Here is a 21538-nt window from a genome sequence, read left to right as displayed (position 1 = left end):
TATGAGTGTTGCAGTTGCTCCATATGCTTACAAACATTAACTATTGCCAGTATTCTAATAATATCATTTCTGGTGGGTGTGAAGTTGTATTTCACGCTTTTGATTTTGTATTGCATTCTCTTCCATGTTTTTTTTTTTTTTTTTTTTTTTTTTTTTTTGCCATTTGGGTATTCTATTCTTGTGATGTACTTGTGCAAATATCTTGCCCATTTTTCTGCTGCCTTGGCTATCTTTTTTTGATCTGTAGAAGAATTGTATATATTATGTATATGAGTTATTCGTGCACTGTGAATGTCTTTCCCACTCTATGGTTTGTCTTTTCATTCTCTTAATGCCATCTTTTCATGAACAGAATCTTCTAACTTTAATGTGATCCATTTATCCAACCTTTCTTTTATAATTAGTGTTTTGGGGTCACTTTAAGAAATCTTTCCCTACCCCATAATTGCAGGATCCATGTAAGGCACTGGGAGACAGGACCCACTCCCAGAGGCAGGAAAGGGAGGGAACACCGGGGACAACAAAGTGGCAGGATCAAGGTAGGAATTAGGTAAGGGGAGGGTGGAGAGGTTTCCAACAGCTAAGGGAGATGAACTGGTCTGTCAGTTTGTCATACTGTGGTGGCTTCCACATTGCGGTGAGGCTTGAAGCTATGCTACCAGTGTATCAAAAGCCAGCAGGGTTGCGCATGGTGCACACAGGTTTCAACGCAGCTTACAAACTGAGACAGACTAGGAAGAAGGAAGAGCCCACCCATTTCTCACAGAATTGGCCAGGGAAAACCTTATGAATAGCAGAAAAACACTGTCTGATACATCACTGGATAACTTTATGAATAGCCTGGAAACATTGTCCAATACAGTGCAGGAAGACCAGCCCCTTAGGCCAAAATGCACAACTGGGAAAGAGCTGCCTCAGAAGAGTAGAACCGACCTTAATAATATGGATAAAGTAAAGCTTTCAGGACCTCCATTTGCTGACATGTTGTTGTTGTTACTTGCCATCAAGTCGGACCCGACTCATAGCAACCCCTCCTTGGGGTCCGAGGCAATATCACTACGGAAGTAGATTGCCCAACCTTCCTTCTGAGGAGTAGCTGGTGGGTTTGAACCGCCAGCCTTCTGGTTAGCAGTCAAGTGCCTTAGGCACTATGCTACCAGAGCTCCTGACATGGCACAACTCAAATTGAGAAGAAACAGTTGCAAACATCCATTAATAATCAGAAAATGGAATGTACAAAGTATGAATCAAGGAAAATTGGTTGTCAAAAAAAATGTCAAAAATTGGTAGGAAAAGTTGTCAAAAATGAAATGGAACCCATAAAGATTGATATCCTAGGCATTAGTGGTTTAAATGGACCGGTTTTGGCCATTTTGAATCAGACAACCATATGATCTACTATGCCAGGAATGACAATTTGAAGAGGAATGGTGTGGCATTCATCATTGCAAATGATGTTTCAAGATCTGTCCTAAAGTACAGTGCTGTCAGTGACAGGATATCCATTTGTCTACAAGGAAGACCAGTTAATACTGTTATTATTCAAATTTATGCACCAACCACCAAAGCCAAAGTTAAGAAAATTGAAGATTTTTACCAACTTCTGCAGTCTGAAATTGACCGAACATGCAATCCTTCCTTCATTTTTTACTATATTGAATGTTCTCCTACTCTAATTTTGCTGTAATTTTAGCAAATTTTTTTTTCATGTTGAATTTCTTTTTTTCCTTGTATCTATTGATATGATTATATAATTTCTCAAATTGTTTTCTTAGCATGGTGAATTACATTGATTGCTAATACTAAATCAATCTAGCATTTCTGAAATAAATCCAACTAGGTCACAATATATTTTTCTTGTTATATATTGCTGATATTTGCTTCCTAGTATTTATTGAAGACTTCTGCATGGTGCTCTTGTTGGTAGATGCCATCGAGTCATCTCTGGCTCATAGTGACCTTATGTACAACAGAATGAAACACTGCCCAGTCCTATGCCAGACACACAATCCTTTCTATACCTGAGCCTATCATTGCAGCCACTGTGTGAGTCCACCTTGTTGAGGCACTTCCCATTTTTCATTGACCCTCCACTTTACCAAGCATGATATCCCTCTCCAGGGAATGGTTCCTTCTGACAACATAACCAAAGTAGGTGAGCCACTCTCGCTTCCAAGGAGCATTCCAGCTGCACTTCCTGCAGGATAGATTTCTTAGTTCTTCTAGCTGTCCATGGTACTTTCAGCATTCTTCACCAACACCTCAAATCAAAAGTATCACTCTTCTTCCATCTTCCTTATTTATTGTCCAGCTCTCTCAAGCATAAGAGGTGATTGAAATTCATGGCTTGGGTTAAGCACACCTTAGTCTTCAAGGAGATACCTTTGCTCTTCATCTCTTGAAAGTGGTCTTTTGCAGCAGATTTGTCTAATGCAATATGTCATCTCATGTCCTGACTACTGCTTCCATTGGTGTTGATTGTGGAACCAAGTAAAATGAAGTCTCGACAATTTCAATCTTTTCGCCATTTATCATGATGCTACTTATTGGTCCAGTTGTGAAGAATTTTCATTTTCTTTATGTTGCGGTGTAATCCAGACTGCAGATTGTAGTCTTCAGTCTTCATCTGTAAGTGCTTCAAGTCATCCTCACTTTCAGCAAACAAAGTTGGGTCATCTGTGTATCGCAGGTTATTAATGAGTCTTCCTCCAATCCTAATTCCACATTCTTCTTCATATAATCCATCTTCTCGGATTATTTGCTCAGCATAAAAATTGAGTAAGTATGGTGAAAGGACATAACCCAGACACAATCTCTTCTTGATTTCAAACCATGCAGTATCCACCTTGTTCTGCTTGAACGACAGCCTCCTGGTCTATGTACACATTCCTCATGAGTACAATTAAGTGTTCTGGAATTCCCATTCTTCTCAATGTTACCCATAATTTTTTATGATCCACAAAATCAAATGCTTTTGCATAGTGAATAAAATACAAGTAAACATCTTTCTGGTATTCTTTGCTTTCAGCCAAGATCCATCTAACCTTAGCAATGATATCCCTCATTCCACATCCTCTTCTGAATTTGGCTTGCATTTCTGGAAGCTCTCTGTCAATATACTTCTGTAACCATTTTTGAAGTATCTTCAGTAAGATTTTATTTGCAATATTAATTTGCAATATTAATAATATTGTTCGATAATTTCCACATTCTGTGGGATCACCTTTCTTTGGATGGGTACAAATATGGATCTCTTCCAGTCAGTTGGCCAGGTAGCTGTCTTCCAAATCTCTTGGTATAGCCAAGTGAATGCTTCTAGTGAGCCATCCATTTGTTGAAACATCTAAAAGTATTCCATCAATTCCTGGAGTCTTGTTTTTTTGCCATTTCCTTCAATGTAGCCTCAATTTCTTCCTTCAATACCTTTGGTTCTTGATCCTATGTCACCTCTTGAAATGAATGAACATTGACCAATTATTTTTGGTACAGTTACTGTATATTCTTTCCATCTTCTTTTGATGTTTCCTGCATCATTCAATATTTTGTCCATAGAGTCTTTCAACATTGCAACTCAAGGCTTAAATTTTTTTCTTCAGTTCTTCGAGCTTAAGAAATGCCAAGCATATTCTTCACTTTTGGTTTTCTAACTCCAGGTCTTTGCACATTTCACTGTAATAACTGGCTTTGTCTTCTTAAGCTGCTCTTTGAAATCTGTTCTGCTCTTTTATTTTGTCGTTTCTTCCATTTGCTTTAGCTACTCTCCATTCAGGGGCAAGTTTCAGAATCTCTTCTGACATCCATTTTGGTATTTTCTTCTTTTCCTGTCTTTTTAATGATCTCTTGCTTTCTTCATGGATGATGTTCTTGATGTCATCCCACAGTTCCGCTGGTTTTTGGTCATTGGTGTTCAATGCATCAAATGTATTCTTTAAATGGGCTCTAAATTCAGGGGGGATATACTCAAAGTCATATTTTGGCTCTTGTAGACTTGTTTTAATTGTCTTCAACTCAATTTGAACTTACATATGAGCAGTTGATGATCTGTTCCACAATCATCTCCTGGCCTAGCTTTGGCCGAAGATATTGAGCTTGTGTGTAACCTCTTGTCACAGAAATAGGCAATCTGATTCTTGTGTGCTCCATCTGGTGAAGTCCACATGTACAACCACCGTTTGCTAATCCAGGAACTGCCTATAAATGGTATATCTGAATGTACAAGTGGATTTTATATGTGTATAACATACTTGTTGTTGTTGCTGTTGTTGGTATGTGCTATGGAGTTGGACCCAACTCATAGAGACCCCTCCTTGGGTTTCCGAGGTGATATCACTACAGAAAGTATATTGTCCAACCTTCCTTCCAAGGAGTGGCTGGTGGGTTTGAACCACCAGCCTTCGGGTTAGCAGTCAAGTGCCTTAGGTACTATGCTACCAGAGCTCCTATAATACTTAGACATACTATAAATATTTAAGATAGAAAAGTTTCTTTGAAATACTGTCTTTCAAAAGTTTGAAACATTTTAAAGTATTTTTATTGTACTTTTTGTTTGTCTTACCTTATTTATTTTTACTTTGAAGCTATTTTATCTGTAAGAATATGTCTACAACATTTTGTCTACAGACAAAAATCTATTTGTGTTATATAAATTTATTTCTTAAATTTATTACAGATAATTTCTCATGATCATTATTCTATATACAGAAAATGCATGTGTGTTTATGATATTTTTATTCCTACTTTAACTTCCAAATAAAGCCAATTGCAGTAACTACAAGGAGCCCTGTTAGTGCAGGTGTTAAATGCTCAGCTACTAACCAAAAGGCTGGCAGTACAAACCCACAAGCCACTCTACAGGAGAAAGATGTGGCAGTCTGCCTCTGTAAAGATTTACAGCACTGGAAACTCTATAAGGCAATTCTACCCTGTCCTGTAGGGTTGCTATGAGTTGGAATGGACTTGACAGCAGTGGGTTTGGTTTTGGTTTGTCAGTAAACCACATGTTTTATAGAATACTTTCCCTTCTACACACTTCAAACTTAATAGTACGGATACAGATGCAATCTTTAATTATAATTATAAATTGTATAAAAACTACTATTACATAAGATTTTTTGTTGTTGTTAAATATTCTTTATTTGATATCATAACCAAACCACACTGAAATGCCTTTTGTTAATTAAAAAGCAACATTTTAGATACAGGGAACTTTAATTATATTAACACATATAAAAGCAAAATGATAAAGTAGCGTATCTATCTCCAAACCTTGCATTTCAACAGACTGATGGATACAAACTGAAACAGGAGAGTCTTTCTCTGTTCCATGAGACAGTGAAGAGACTTCCCTAGTATTTAAATGTATTCATGTAATCAGTTACATAAATCCAAACATAAAATCAATCTCCTATAGGTTGTGAGATGGCATTCACCATCTTTGTAAAAAATTGAACATTACTATTCCAACATTACTAATCTAGCCTCAAGTCCAATCATATCTTTAGAAAGGAAAAGCAGTGATAACACTTGCTGAACTGAAATTACCATCAAAATTTTAAAAGTTGATCATATTCATTTAACCATAGCCAATCTTATTTAATTCAGGACTCCCAATAAAAATATTCTATCAGCCATTCAGGATCTGAATTCTGGTGTATGAAGTCAGCTGGTATATGTGAGAAAAAAAAAAAGTCATGACACATTCCTGTTTTGTAATAAATAAAACAATAGCCAACTATTATTCTTCAGCAGCTTTCTTGAGGTAAGCTATCAAGTCTGCACTTCACGCCTAATTCTTAATGCCAGCAAAGATCATTTTGTTCTAGGGATGTACTTCTTGGGATTCTCCAAATACTCCATCAGTATGTCTTCTCCCCAGGTGATAGATACTTTTGCTCTTATTAGCATCTGTGTAAGAGGATTCAGGGGATTGACCAGTCTTCTACCCAAACAAATGAAAATTTGGCCCAGATTTGGGCTCAGCTCACTTTTCTTTCCACACTGTGGCACTGGGCACACTTCTGAACAAAAATCTTCTTGCCCTTCTCAACATCACACATTTTGAATTTACTCTCTAGTTATGTGTGAAACAAAGGTAACACTTCAGAAGCTGGGTATCCCATTCTCTAAGTCATGTTAGATCATTTTTAATGCATGAATGTTTAAAGATTAAGAAATTACTTACCAAAGCAATTCCTGCAGAATAACGACTATCACACATCTTTCCAGGAAATACTGCTCCAACATAATTTGGATAATCCCTGTAACTAAAAAAATAGGTATAGATTTATAATTTATTTTATCAAACAATTTAAATGTGAGAATTGCTCCTAATGATTTAAGTCTGCAGTTCATAGAGACCCAAGCTGAATCAACTTTAAGTAAAACTTTTCCATATGCTCTTAATTGTTTCAAATTTGGAAGATATTCTTAACTAAATTAGATTAAACACTCTGGATTTCTAAAATAAGTTTCACATTTATTTTGGGTTAGCTAAGTCTACAGTCAAATATTTTAACCAAAAACATTTTCACTGTATAGATTAAAACTTGTCACTCCTATGAAGAAAAGCTCACCAGTTTCTCATAGGGTGAAGTAAACATACAGTTCACAAATAAATACAATAACACACAATGTCTCCTACGCAACAGACAACTTAAAATCACATGTAAAAAAAAATGGGGGGGACAAGACGACTCAAGCAAGCAATCAAATAGGGGGCTAGTAAAACTTTCAGAGGAAGAAACAGTAATGGAACTACCAGGTAAGTAATTTTAAAGAATTCTATTTAGGATATTTCAACATATTAAATAAGAGATCAAGGAAAACACAGATAAAACCAAATACATCATAGACAAAATCATGGAAAATACATACAAATCCCTAGAAGAATGCAAGAAAACAAGAACAAGTTGGTGAACCAAACAGATAATAAGAAAGCAAACAAAAGTAGAATTAGAATTTGAGAAGATTAAAACTAAAATTTCAGAAATAGATAATGCATCGGAAGGGTACAGAAGTATAACTGAATCAGTGGAAGATAGAATCAGGAAAATTGAAAACAAATCCTTTAATATTAATCTATTAGAGGAACAGTAAGACAAATGAATGAAGAAAACCTAAAAATTATGTAGAACACCATTAAAAGGAGTAACTTACATGTGATTGGAATTCCAGAACAGGAAGAGACAAAAAAAAAAAAAAAAGGATACAGAAAATTGCCTAAGATTTGTTGGCAGGTAACATACCTAATATCATGAAAGATGAGAAGACTTCTATTCAAGAAGTTAAATTAACTTTAAATATGATAGTACCCAACAGAAAATTACCAAGGCATATCATAATTAAACTTTCCAAAAGCAAAGACAAAAAAATAAATAATCCTGAAAGCAGCTTGAGAAAGGGGAAAGTTACCTGTAATGGAGAACCAATAAGACTAAGCTCTTATTTCTTGGCAGAAACTACACAAGCAAAAGGCAATGGGATGACATATATAAAACTCTGAAGGAAAAAAATTACCAACCAAGAATTGTATATCCAGGAAAATCGTTCCTCAACAATGGTAAAATTAGGATTTTCCAAGATAAACAAAAATTAAGAGAATCTGAAAAACCACACCAACCTTAAAGAAATGTTAAAGAGAGTCCTTCAGACGGAGAACCAATAATGTCAGTGAAATTAAGACACATAACATCACCTGGAAACAAACCCAGTAAAATAAACTTGTAAGACTGAAAATAGGGAGTCTAGGTTCCAAGATGGTGGGTTAGGCAGATACACTATCCAGATCATCTACAACAAATATTCAAAAAGATAAAGAAGTATATCAAACACTAATGAGAGGAAGAAAATGAATGAAAACAGTGTACAAGAAGTGGTAAACTGCCAACTGGCACAATGGGGTCATTTTGAATTACTGCAGCAGTGTTCCAATCAGAGTAGGAACCAGAAAACTGGCTCCACTTGTGCAGGATTGCACCAGCACCAACATCGGTGATCAGGCAACAACAGAGGTGTGTCATTCTTCATTCCCTTACACAACCTCTTTGTGACAACTGGCAGAGCCCTCCCCTCACTTACCCACCCAGAGGCCAAACTCCTCTCATTGCCAGTGCTGTGCCAATTTTCTTTCACTTTATCTTTCTGCTTAGTCCACCTGCTCTTCCATCTTTTCCTAAGAGCAGGAGCCCCTCCTTCACTACCTATGTGGTTAGCAGCAACTGTCCCTGTCCCTCCCTGGTGAGAGGTTTGTATTCCAGCAGAGCAAGTGCTGCATTCCTGCAAAGGTATGTTTGGTGGCTGGCACATTCAATAGTAATGTACTGCTTTTTTTCTTTCTTTCCTTTCTTCCTTCTTCTTAGTTCTTCCCTCTTCTCCCCCTTGTTTTCCTCTTATTTCTTCTTCATATTCTCTTTTATTTTTTCATTTTCTACCTCTCCCCCTTTAAGGGTCCATAGCACCCATCCCACTCCTCTATGAAAAGCAGTGTGAACTCTCCTGGAGTGAGCCCCATGTTGCACCTGCAGCTGTGTTTGGCAACTAACATTTGCACTGTTTTTTTTTCCCCCTTTCCTTTTTCTTTTACTTTCTTCCCTTGTTCTGTCATTCCCTCTTCTCCCCTTGTTTTCTTTTCCCTTTTCTTCTAATTCCTCCCACCTTTTTCCCCTTGTTCCTTCTTTTTCCTTTGATCCAGCTGAATGAGTACCATGCTCCCCACTGCCTCTGTGTTCAGTAGTGCCAACCCTGACCCTTTGTATTTGGTGGTGTGTGCTCCCATCAAGTGAGTGCCACATTTCCATCACACCTGTTTTTGGCACCTATCACTTCACCACTACTCTGCTGACTTTGTTTTTGGGTTTTTGTTTGTTTTGTTCTGTTTCTCTTTCTTTCCCCCCGCTCTTTTTTCTCTTTTTCTTTCTTCTATGGTATTCCCTCTTCTATGCATTTATTATTTTCTTTTCCTTTTTTTTCCTTCTCCCTACCCCTCTCTTTTCTTGTCTTTCTATCTTTCCCTAACAGTTGGGAGCCAGTGACCACATCCAGCCATATCCACCCACACTGCTACTCTACCCACAGAGCAAGTGCCACCACCACCTCCAACACTACTGGACTGATGACAGACAGTGACCAACACCTGCTTCTCCTGTCCTAAGCTGACCCTGCCATGCTCTGCCGATTTTGGGACTTTTAATGGACTTGAATTAATGGCCTATCATGTGGTTTGGTAATATTGAGACTATGCTTTATTACTTCTCAACCTTTGCTTGTCAGCCTCAGCAGCCAGCAGCTGACTGAAGAAAAGCCTCCAGCTTCAGGGGACAGGAGAAGGAGGCAGAGCTGAAGCCCAAGGTTGAAGGGCTTTCACCCAGCCCCTAGAGCCTGGCACAATGAACTTGGACTTAAAGCCTCCAAACTGTAAGAGAATAAACTCCTGTTTCTTTAAGCCATTCCATTCATGGTATATTCTTGTCAGAGTGGTACCAGTTAACCAGAACAGACATAAAATGAACAACTTAATACAATAACAGTACAATGTCTCAGAGACACCAGACAACTTCAAATCACACAAAACAACAGGAAAAGATGGCTCAAACAAGAGACCAAAACACAGAACCAGAAAATTTCCTGGAGAAAGAAATGCTAATGGAATTATCTGAGACAATATTTAGGAACCTTCAATGGATTGAAATTTTGAGGAAACCACAGACAAAATCAAGGAAAATACAGACAAAACACTAGAAGAATTTAAAAAAATGAGAGAGAGACAAATTTATAAAACAAATGGAAAATTAGAAAGCATACAAAATACAGCAAAGACAAATCCATAAGATTAATAGTAAAATTACAGAAATAGATAATACATTGGAAGGACAAAGGAGTAGACTTGAATCAATGGAGCACATAATTAGTGAAACTTAAGACAATTCTCTCAACAGTAATCTGGTAGAGGAACAATCAGAAAAAAGAATGGAAGAAAAAAAATATGAAGAAAGCCTAAGAATCATTTGAGACACCATCAAGAGTAATAACCTGCAAGTGGTTGGAATTCCAGGACAGGAAAAGACCCAAAAAAAGCAGAGAAAACTGTTGAACATTTGTTGGAAGAAAAGTTCCCTATATTATTGTAAAAGATAAGATATACACTCTGGAAGCTCAGCAAACCCAAAATAGGATAGCCCCCTAAAGAAAATCACCAAGACAGGTAATCAAACTTTTCAAAACCAGAGTCAAAGAAATATCTTGAAAGCAGCTTTGGAAAAAAGAAAAGTCATCTATGAAGTAGAAACAATAAGACAAAGGTCTAATTTCTTGGCAGAAACTATGCAGGCAAGAAGAAAATAGGAAGATATATATAAAACCCTGAAAGAAAAAAATTACCAACCAAGAATTATATATCCAGCAAAACTGTCTCTCAAATATGATGATGAAATTAGGACATTCCCAGGTAAACAGAAATTAAGAGAATTAGCAAAAATCAGACCAACCTTACAAGAATTCTGAAAGGAGTCCTCCAGACAGAGAACTAACAATGGCAGACAACAACCTGAGATTAACACGTACAACACCATTTGAAAATCAACTCAGATATAGAACTATCAAAAATAAACTAAATGTACAAGATTGAAAATAGTGAATCAGAAATGTCAATTTGTAAATGATGCTAACTACAAAGCAAAAGTAGAGAATAAGTGATGATGAAGTTTCAAATGCAGAGGAAGTCAAGATGATATAAAGATAAATGGAAAAGTTTAAATTTGGGAAAGTAATAATAAATTGCAGTGTAACCTCAAAAAAATTAATAAATCTTTTCACTAAAAAAAAAAAAGAAGAAAATGATAAAGTTTCAGTAAACACTAAAACAGTAGCAATGAAGGAAATCCACAATCAAAATGAGCTCAGCAAAAAAAAAGCATACTGAACAAAGAAACCATCTAACCCCCACACACATATGCATACCAAAAAAAAAAAAAAAAACAGCAAAATGGCAGCAGATATATTCATATGTATAGATATTTATAATGAATGTTAACAGATTAGATGACCAGTCAAGAGACAGAGAGTAGCAGAATGGATAAGAAAACATGAACCATCAACATGCTGTCTAAAAGACACAACTTACACACAAAGACAAAAATAAGCTAAACATTGAAGGATGGAAAAACATATATCAAGCAAATGGCAACCAAAAAAGGGGAGTGCCAATATTAATTTCTGATCAAACAGATTTTAAGGCAAAAGAGACAAGGAAGTGATTTATTATATAATGATTAAAGGACCAATCAAACAAGAGGACATAACCATAATAAATATCAATGCATCCAATGAAAAACCCCAAAATACATAAATCAAACTTTAACAGAATTGAAAAGAGAAATAGACAACTCCACAATAACAAAAGAAGACTTTAATATACCATTTTTGATGAAGGACAGAACAACTAGAAAGAAACTCAATAAAGATCTAAACAACACAATCAACCAACTAGATGTCATAGATGTATACAGAACACTTCACTCAATGATAGCACAATATATATTCTTTTGCAATTAACACATTAAGGTCTCCAGAGCAGACCATATGTTAGGCCACAAAACAAGAATCAATAAATTTAAAGGCATCAAAATACTACAAAGCATCTTTGTAGCATGAGATTTGTTGTTAGTTGTTAGGTGCCATCAAGTCGTTTCCGACTCATAGTGACCCCATGCACAGCAGAAAGAAACACTTCCTGATCCCACACCAGCACCATGATCCCTGCTATACTTGAGCCCATCATCCCAGCCACCATGTCAATCCATCTCGTTGAAGGCCTCCCCCTCTTTCATCGACCCTCCACCCTACCAAGCATGACATCCTTCTCCAGGGAATGGTCTCTTCTGACAACATGACCAAAATAGGTGAGACAAAGTCTGGCCATTCTCGCTTCCAAGGAGCATTTCGGGTGCACTTCCTCCAGGACAGATCTGTTAGTTCTTTTAGCAGTCCATGGTAGTTTCAGCATTCTTCGCCAGCACCACAATTCAAAAGAATCAACTCTTCTTCGGACTTCCTTATTCATTGTCCAGCTCTCACATGCATATGTTCCTTCGTGGTTGAGCTTCCCAATACTATATGTCGTCTGATGTCCTGACTGCTGCTTCTATTGGCATCAATTGTAGAACTAAGCAACGTGAATTCTTTGACAACCTCAATTTTCTCTCCATTTATTATGGTGCTGCTCATTGGTCCAGTTGTAAGGATTTTTGTTTTCTTTATATTGAGATGTAATCCATACTGCAGACTGTATTCTTCAAACTTCATCAGTAAGTGCCTCAAGTCATCCTCACTTTCAGCAAGTAAAGTGAGGAAAGGATACAACCCTGATGCACTCCCTTCTTGATTTTAAACCATGTAGTGTCCCCTTGTTCCATCTGAATGACAGCCTCCTGGTCAAGGTACAGGTTCCTCATGAGTACAATCAAGTGTTCAGGGATTCCCATTCTTCTCAATGTTATCCATAATTTGTCATGATCCACACAATCAAATGCCTTTGCATAGTCAATAAAACACAAGTAAACATCTTTCTGGTATTCTTTGCCTTGAGCCAAGATCCATCTAACAGCAGCTATGATATCCCTTGTTCCATGACCTCTTCTGAATGCAACTTGCACCTCTGGAAGTTCTCTCTCAATGTACTGCTGCAACCATTTTTTGAATTATCTTCAGTAAGATCTTCCTTGTGTGCAATATTAATGATATTGTTCTATAATTTCCACATTCTGTGGGATCACCTTTGGAATGGGTACAAACATAGATGTCTTCCTCTTGGCATAATCAAATGAGTGCCTCCAATGGGGCATCCGTTTGTTGAAATATCTCAAAAGGTATTCCGTCAATTCCCAGAGCCTTGTTCTTCGCCAATTCTTTCCTTGCAGCTTCAACTTCCTCCTTTAGTACCATTGGTTCTAGATCATATGCCACTTCCTGAAATGGATGAAGATCGACCAGTTCTTTTTGGTACAGTGACTCTGTGTATTCCTGCCATCTTCTCTTAATATTTCCTGCATCATTCAATATTTTGCCCATAGAATCTCTCAATATTGCAACTCGAGGCTTAAATTTTTTCTTCAGTTGGCTTTGTCTGGTCTTGCAAAATTCTACCATACAAGTTCCAGCATTATTTCTGTCACGAAGACCAAATTTTCCAACTACTAGTGATTCTTCTGTTTCCAACTTTTGCATTCCAGTCACCAGTGATAATTAACACATCCTGATTGCATGTTCTGTCAATTTCAGACTGCAGAAGTTGATAAAATTCTTCAGTTTCCTCATCTTTGGCTTTGGTGGTTGGGGCATAAATCTGAATAATAGTCGTATTAATGGGTCTTCCTTGTAGGCACATGGATATTATCCTATCACTGACAGCATTGTACTTTAGGACAGATCTTGAAACATCCTTTGTGATGATGAATGTCAAGCCATTCCTCGTCAAACTCATTCCTGGCATAGTAGATCATATGGTTATCTGATTCAAAATGGTCAAAACCAGTCCATTCAGCTCACTAATGCCGAGGATATCAATCTTTATATGTTCCATTTCATTTTTGACAACTTCCAATTTTCCTAGATTCATACTTCGTACATTCCATGTTCCAATGATTAATGGATATCTTCAGCTGTTGCTCTTCAATTTGAGTGGTGCCACATCAGCAAATGGAGGACTTGGAAGCTTTACCTTATCCATATGAGTAAGGCTGGGTTAACTCAGATGATGCCGCTCTTTCCCAGTCCTATCTTGAGAGCCTTCTAACCTAACTGGACTATTCACAAAGTTGTGCGGTAAGATATCAAACAGTGTTTCTTTGCTATTCATAAGGTTTTCCCTGGCCAATTCTTTGAGAAGTGGACAGCCTCTTCCTCCTCCCTAGTCATCTCAGTCTGTAAGCTGGGCTGATACCTATGCACAATTTGCATCCCACTGGGTTTGAAACACCAGGGGCTCAGCCTCAAAACTCACATCAACACGTCACCACAGTAGGACAAACCAACAGACAAGTTTGTCTCCCTGTTGGAAACTTCTCGTACCACCCTTACCTGGGTCCCTGAAGCTAAATGCTCCTCTGTCCAGGTTCCTGGCTTTTAATCCTCTTTGTCCCACTCTCTGGCCCTGCTGCTCTGGGCATGCCTGAGTTTCTTCTCCTCACCAGGATCCCTGGGGCTGACTACTCCTCTGTCCAGGTTCCTGGCTTTAAATACCCTTTCTCCCACTCTCCCCTCCTGCTTCTTTGGGAGTGCTTGGGTTCTCTCTCCTCACCTGGATCCATGCGGATGACTGCTCCTCTGTCCAAGTTCCTAGCTTTTAATCCCCTTTCTCCCGCTCTACCATCACGCTTCTTTGGGCATGCCTGAGTTCTCTCTCCTCACCTGGATCACTGCAGCTGACTGCTCCTGCATCCGTGTTTCTGGCTTTTAATCCCCTTTCTCCCGCTCTCCCATCCTGCTGCTTTGGGCATGCCTGGGTTCTCTCTCCTCACCTGGATCCCTGTGGCTGACTGATACTCTGTCTGGGTTCCTGGCTTTTAATCCCCTTTCTCCCACTCTCTCATCCTGCTGCTTTAGGCATGCCTGGGTTCTCTCTCCAAACCTGGGCAGCCGCGGCTGACTGCTCCTCTGTCCGGGTTCCTGACTTTTAATACCCTTTCTCCCACTCTCCCATCCTGCTGCTTTGGCATGCTTGTGTTCTCTCTCCTCACCTAGATCTCTGCAGCTACTGCTCCTCTGTCCAGGTTCCTGTGCTTTTAATCCTCTTACTCCTGCTCTCCCACCCTGCTGCTTTGGGCATGCCTTAGTTTCTTCTCCTCACCTGGATGCCTACAGTTGACTACTCCTCTGTCAGGGTTCCTGGCTTTTAATTCCATTTCACCTGCTCTCACATCCTGCTGCGTTGGGCATACCTGGGTTCTCTCTCCTCACCTGGAGCCCTGCGGCTGACTGCTCCTCTATCCAGGCTCCTGGCTTTTAATTCCCTCTCTCCTGCTCTCCCCTTCTGCTGCTTTGGGCATGCCTGGGTTCTCTCTCCTCACCTGGATGCCTGCGGCTGACTGCTCCTCTGTCTGGGTTCCTGGCTTTTAATCCCCTTTCTCCCACTCTCCCATCCTGCTGCATTGGGCGTGCCTGGTTTCCCTCTCCTCACCTGGAAACCTGCAGCTGATTGCTCCTCTGACCAGGTTCCTGGCTTTTAATCCCCTTTCTCCTGCTCTATCATCCTGCTTCTTTCAGCAGGCCTCAGTTCTCTCTCCTCACCTGGATCCCTGCAGCTGACCGCTCTCTGTCCGTGTTCCCGGTTTTTAATCCCCTTACTCCCACTCTCCCTCCCTGCTGCTTTGGGTGTGCCTTAGTTCTAAATCCTCAGCCAGATCCCTGTGGCTGACTCCTCCTCTGCCAGGGTTCCTGGCTTTTATTCCCTTTTCTCCCGCTATCCTGTACTTCTGCTTTGGGTGTACTCAGGTTCTGTTTCCTCACCTGGACTCCTGAAGGTGACTGGTCCTCTCTCCGGATTTCTGGCTTTTGATACCCTTTCTCCAACTCTCTCACCCTGCTGCTTTGGGCATGCTTCAGTTCTCTCTCCTCACCTGGATCCCTGTGGCTCACTGGTCCTCTGTCTGGATTCCTGGGCTCTTAATCCCCTTACTCCCACTCTCCCACCCTGTTGCTTTGGGCATGCTCTAGCTCTTTCTCCTCACCTGGATCCCTGCAGCTGAGTGTTCCTCTGTCCATGTTCCTGGTTTTTAATCCCCTTTCTCCCACTCTTCCAACCGGCTGCTTTGGGCATGCCTGGGTTCTCTCTCCTCACCAGGATCCATGCAGCTGGCTGTTACACTGTCTGGGTTCCTGTCTTTTAATCCCCTTTCTCCCACTCTCCTGTGCTGTTGCTTTGGGTGTGCCTGGGTTCCCTCTCCTCACCTGGACATCTGCGGATGACTGCTCCTTTGTCTGGTTTCCTGCCTTTTAATTCCCTTTCCCCTGCTATCCTGTTCAGTTGCTTTGGGCGTGCCTTAGTTCTCCCTCCTCACCCGCATCCCTGTGGCTAACTACTCCTCTGTCTGGGTTCCTGGATTTTAATCCCTTTTCTCCCGCTTTCCCATCCTGCTGCTTTGGCATGCCTGGGCTCCCTTTCCTCACCTGGACCCCTGCAGCTGTCTGCTCCTCTGTCCAGGTTCCTGGCTTTGAATACCCTTTCTCCCGCTCTCCCATCCTGCTGCTTTGGGAATGCCTGTGTTCTCTCTCCTTACCTGGATCCCTGAAGCTGACTGCTCTTCTGTCCTGATTTCAGGGCTTTTAATCCACTTACTCCTGCTCTCCTGTCCTGGTTCTTTGGGCGTGCCTGGCTCCCTCTCCTCACCTGGACCCCTGCAGCTGACTGCTCCTCTGTCCGGGTTCCTGGCTTTGAATACCCTTTCTCCCGCTCTCCCATCCTGCTGCTTTGGGAATGCCTGTGTTCTCTCTCCTCACCTGGATCCCTGAAGCTGACTGCTCTTCTGTCCCGATTTCAGGGCTTTTAATCCACTTACTCGTGCTCTCCTGTCCTGTCCTGGCGTGCCTGGCTCCCTCTCCTCACCTGGACCTCTGAGGCTGACTGCTCTTCTGTCCCGATTTCAGGGCTTTTAATCCACTTACTCGTGCTCTCCTGTCCTGTCCTGGCGTGCCTGGCTCCCTCTCCTCACCTGGACCTCTGAGGCTGACTGCTCTTCTGTCCCAATTCCTGGGCTTTTAATCCCCTTACTCCCACTCTCCCGCCCTGCTGCTCTTGGCATGCCTTGTAAATCCTCACATGGATTCCTGTGGCTGACTACTCCTCTCACCAGGCTCCTGGTTTTTAAGCCCTTTTCTCCCACTCTCCTGTCCTGCTGCTATGGGCGTGCCTGAGTTCTCTCTCCTCACCTGGATCCCTGCAGCTAACTATTCCTTTGTCTGGGTTCCTGGGATTTTAATCCCCTTATTCCCACTCTCCCGCCCTGCTGTTTGGGCATGCTTAGTTCTAAATCCTCACCTGGATGCCTGCGGCTGACTGTTCTTCTGTATGGGTTCCTGGGCTTTTAATCCCGTTACTCCCGCTCTCCTGCCCTGCTGCTTTGGGCATGCCTGAGTTCTCTCTCCTCACCTGGAACCCTGCAGCTGGCTACTCCTCTGTCTGTGTTCCTGATTTTTAATTCCCTTTCTTCCCCTCTCCCGTCCTGCTACTTTGGGTATTCTTGGGTTTTCTCTCCTTCCCTGGTTCCCTGCAGCTGAATGCTCCTCTGTCCAGGTGACTGGCTTTAAATCTCCTTTCTCCTTCTCTTCCATCCAGCTTCTTTGGGTGTGCCTGTGTTCTTTCTACTTACCAGGCTCCCTGCAGCTGACTGTTCCACTCTCCGGGTTCCTGGCGTTCCTTTCTCCCGCTCTCCTGCACTGTGGCTTTGGGTGTGCCTGGGTTCCCTCTTCTCACCTGGACCTCTGAAGCTGACTGCTCCTATGTCCGGATTCCTGGGCTTTTACCCTCCTTACTCCCGTTCTTCCTCCATGCTGCTTTGGGCGTGCCTTAGTCCTCCTTCCTCACTTGGATCCCTGCGGCTGACTACTCCTCTGTCTGGGTTCCTGGATTTTAATCCCTTTGCTCCCACTCTCCTATCCTGTTGATTTGGGTGTGCCTTGGCTGCCTCTCCTCACCTGGACCCTTGCAGCTGTATGCTCCTCTGTCTGTGTTCCTGGCTTTTAATCCCCTTTCCCCCGCTCTCCCATCGTGCTGCTTTAGGAGTGCCTGGGTTCTCTCTCCTCACCTGGATCCCTGCAGCTCCCTAGTCCTCTGACTGGGTTCCTGGGCTTTTAATGCCCTTTCACATGCTCTCCTGCCCTGCTGCTTTGGGCATGTCTTAGTTCTAAATCCTCACCTGGATCCCTGCAGCTGACTGCTCCTCTGTATGGGTTCCTGGGCTTTTAATCCCATTACTCCTGCTCTCACACCCTGCTACTTTGGGCATGCCTGAGTTCTCTCTCCTCACCTGGATCCCTGTGCCTCACTGGTCCTATGACTGGTTTCCTGGGATTTTAATCCCCTTATTCCTGCTCCCCCACTCTGCTGCTTTGGGCGTGCCTTAGTTCTAAACCCTCACCTAGATCCCTGCAGCTGACTGCTCCTCTGTCCAGGTTCCTGGCTTTTAATCCCCTTTCCCCCGCCCTTCCATCCAGCTAATTTGGAAGTGCCTGGGTTCTCTCTCCTCACCAGGATCCCTGCGGCTGCTGTTCCACTGTCTGGGTTCCTGGTTTAATCCCCTTTCTCCTGCGCTGTGGCTTTGAGTATGCCTGGGTTCCCTCTCCTCACTTGGACCTCTATGGCTGACTACTCCTCTGTCTGGGTTCTTGGCTTTTAGTCCCTTTTCTCCCGCTCTCTTGTTCTGTTGCTTTGGGCACGCCTGGGTTCTCTCTCCTCACCTGGATCCCTGAGGCTGACTGTTCCTCTGTCCTAGTTCCTGGCTTTTAATCTCCTTTCTCCCACTCTCCCATCCTGCTGCTTTGTGCATGCGTGGGTTCTCTATCCTCACCTGGACCCCTGTGGCTGACTGCTCCTCCATCCAGCTTTCTGGCTTTTATTCCCTTTTCTCCTGCTATCCCATACTTCTGCTTTGGGCATACTCGGGTTCCGTCTCCTCACCTGGACCCCTGAAGGTGACTGCTCCTCTCTCCAGATTTCTGGCTTTTAATACCCTTTCTCCAACTCTCCCGCCTGCCTCTTTAGGCGTGCTTCAGTTCTCTCTCCTCACCTGGATCCCTGTGGCTCACTGGTCCTCTGTCTGGATTCCTGGGCTTTTAATCCCCTTACTCCTGCTCTCCCGCCCTGCTGCTTTGGGCATGCCTTAGTTCTGTCTCCTCACCTGGATTCCTACAGCTGAGTGTTCCTCTGTCTGTGTTCCTGGTTTTTAATCCCCTTTCTCCCACTCTACCATCTTGCTGATTTAGGCGTGCCTGGGTTCTCTCCTCACTTGGTAACCTGCGGCTGACTGCTCCTCTGTCCAGGTGACTGGCTTTTAATCCCCTTTCTCCCACTCTTCTGACCAGCTGCTTTGGGCATGCCTGGGTTCTCTCTCCTCACCAGGATCCATGCAGCTGGCTGTTCCACTGTCCGGGTTCCTGGTTTTTATTCCCCTTTCTCCCACTCTCCTGCACTGTTGCTTTGGGTGTGCCTGGATTCCCTCTCCTCACCTGGACATCTACGGATGACTGCTCCTCTGTCTGGCTTCATGGCTTTTAATTCCCTTTCTCCTGCTCTTCTGTTCGGTTGCTTTGGGTGTGCCAGGTTCTCTCTCCTCACCTGGATCCCTGCAACTGACTGCTCCTGTGTTCTGGTTCTTGGCTTTTATTCCCCTTTCTCCCACTCTCCCGTCCTGCTGTTTGGGCATGCCTGTGTTCTCTCTCCTCACCTGGATCCCTGCGGCTGACTGCTCCTCTGTCCAGGTTCTGAGCTTTTAATACCCTTTCTCCTGTTCTCCCACCCTGCTGCTTTGGGCATGCCTAGGTTCTCTCTCCTCACTGGCACTAGGTAACCAGAACAGATTGTAACACAATTTTTGGCAATGACTTATCTGACACAGGATTAATCTCTGAAATTTATAGAAAACTCCAGTACCTCAACAACCAAAAGACAAACAATCCATTTAAGAAATGGGGAAAGAACATGAATAGACAGTGCACCAAAGAAGACATTCAGGCAGCCAACAAACACATGAAGATTAATATGTGATTTTTAGCCATTAGAGATCTAAATCACAACAAGAAGATACCATCTCATTCTGCAACAAAAGCAGTGAAAACAACAACAACAAAAAAAAGGAAACAAATGCTGCTGGAGATAAGGGAATACTCATACACTACTGGTGGGATTGTAAAATGGTCCAACCACTGTTGAAAATAATATGGGACTTCCTCAAAATATTACAAATAAAGAAACCATATGATCCAGCAATTCCACTACTAGATTCATAAGTGGAGATATAAGAGCCATATATGTTTACATATATTTATCACAGCACTAGTCAGAATAGCAAAAAAAAAAAAAAAAGGAAACAACCTAAGTGTCTTTCAACAGAAAAATGGGTAAACAATCTACAGTATAAACATACACACAAGGGAACACTATGCAATGTTAAACAATAATGAAGAATTTGTGAAACACTTCATAACACAGACAAACTTGGAGCACATTATGCTGAGTGAGATAAGTCAATCACAGAAAGACAAATACTATATGAAACCTCTACTATAAAAAGTTAAGGAAAGGTTTACACACAGAAAGAAACATTCTTTGATGGTTACCAGGGATCAGAGGTTAAGGAAGGGTAAATAACTAACTAGATAGTAGACATGTATTAACTTGAATGAACAGGAAGGTCAGCACAACATAACCAAGGCAAAGGAAGACACTGGGAGGTACACAAGAATAAAAGGCAACAGTAGTAAATACTATGACATACATCATGCATTAACTATAACAACAAACAATAACTTATGAGTGGATACATAGGTAGATATGCAAGTTGTGAGATGGTGTATGGGAGTAACCCATGAATGCATAAATGTTTGGCAGAGGGTATTTCTATATATATATCTATATATGCTATAAATAGATGCACGTATATAGTAGAGAATATAGGGGGCAAAGTTATGAAAATTTCTTAGCCATAACCAAAAATCTTGAGACTGTGGCACTTGGCTTGGGGGCTTCGGACCATAGTCTTGAGGGACATCAAGGTCAACTGAGGTCTTAAAAGCTTGTGAGCAGCCTTCTAATGTGCAATATTTTCTCTGTGTTGGAAGCAAAGAAGAGTGAAGATAATCAAAGACTCAAGGAAGCAATTAGTACCACACAAACCACAGCACCTATGAGCCTGAAACCTGAATTAAATGGTGCCCACCTACCAATATTGACCACTTTGATTAGGATAATAGAAGGTTCTGGGTAAGATGGAAGAAAACTTTAGAACAAAATTCAAAATCATAAAAATGAGTAGACTTACTGGTCTCCTAGAAACTAGTGAAATCCCTGAGACTATGGCCCTTAGATATTCTTCAAAGTTGGAAGTGAACTTACCCCTGGATATCCCCTTTCAGTCAAACAATAGATAAGACTATAAAGTTAGTAAGTAACACCTATGAGAAACATACCCCTCATAACAGTCACCCACACAAGACCAAAAGGGTAGCATTTGCTCAGAAACAAAGTTTAGAAGGCAGGAAAGAGGGCAAATGGAAATGGGTAAGCCAGAGAGGAAGTGAGAAGAGTATTGTCACACTGAAGGGATTTTGACTAATGTCACAAAATACAATGTGTATTAACTGTTGAGTGGGAAACCAATTTGCCCTGTAAACTTTCACCCAAACCACAGTAAAATGTTCAAAACAGAAAAAAAAAAGGGAAAATAAATTTACCGATTAACTTTCAAAAACAATCCTTACAAATTACAAGGAAATAGTCAACTGCTATGAAAAAGCAATTGTTGTTGTTATGTGTCATCAAGTCGGACCCGACTCA

At 41.5% G+C, this 21538-nt stretch overlaps 1 protein-coding gene across 1 annotated transcript in view; it reads right to left on the bottom strand.

Moving 5' to 3' along the window:
- The window catches only part of ADAM32 (ADAM metallopeptidase domain 32), a 448014-nt gene that overhangs the window by 159184 nt on the left and 267292 nt on the right, over positions 1-21538 (bottom strand). Inside the window, exon 10 of the mRNA XM_007935060.1 lies at positions 6182-6263. Within this exon, the coding sequence (XP_007933251.1) occupies positions 6182-6263 (82 nt within the window). The remainder of the gene's footprint in view (positions 1-6181; positions 6264-21538) is intronic.

This window comes from Orycteropus afer, unplaced genomic scaffold (assembly GCF_000298275.1).
Source record: "Orycteropus afer afer isolate SDZICR_OR568_19922 unplaced genomic scaffold, OryAfe1.0 scaffold00024, whole genome shotgun sequence".
Classification (NCBI taxonomy): domain Eukaryota; kingdom Metazoa; phylum Chordata; class Mammalia; order Tubulidentata; family Orycteropodidae; genus Orycteropus; species Orycteropus afer.
Note: the sequence above shows the minus strand (reverse complement) of the source record. Positions and strands in the feature narration are given on the sequence as shown.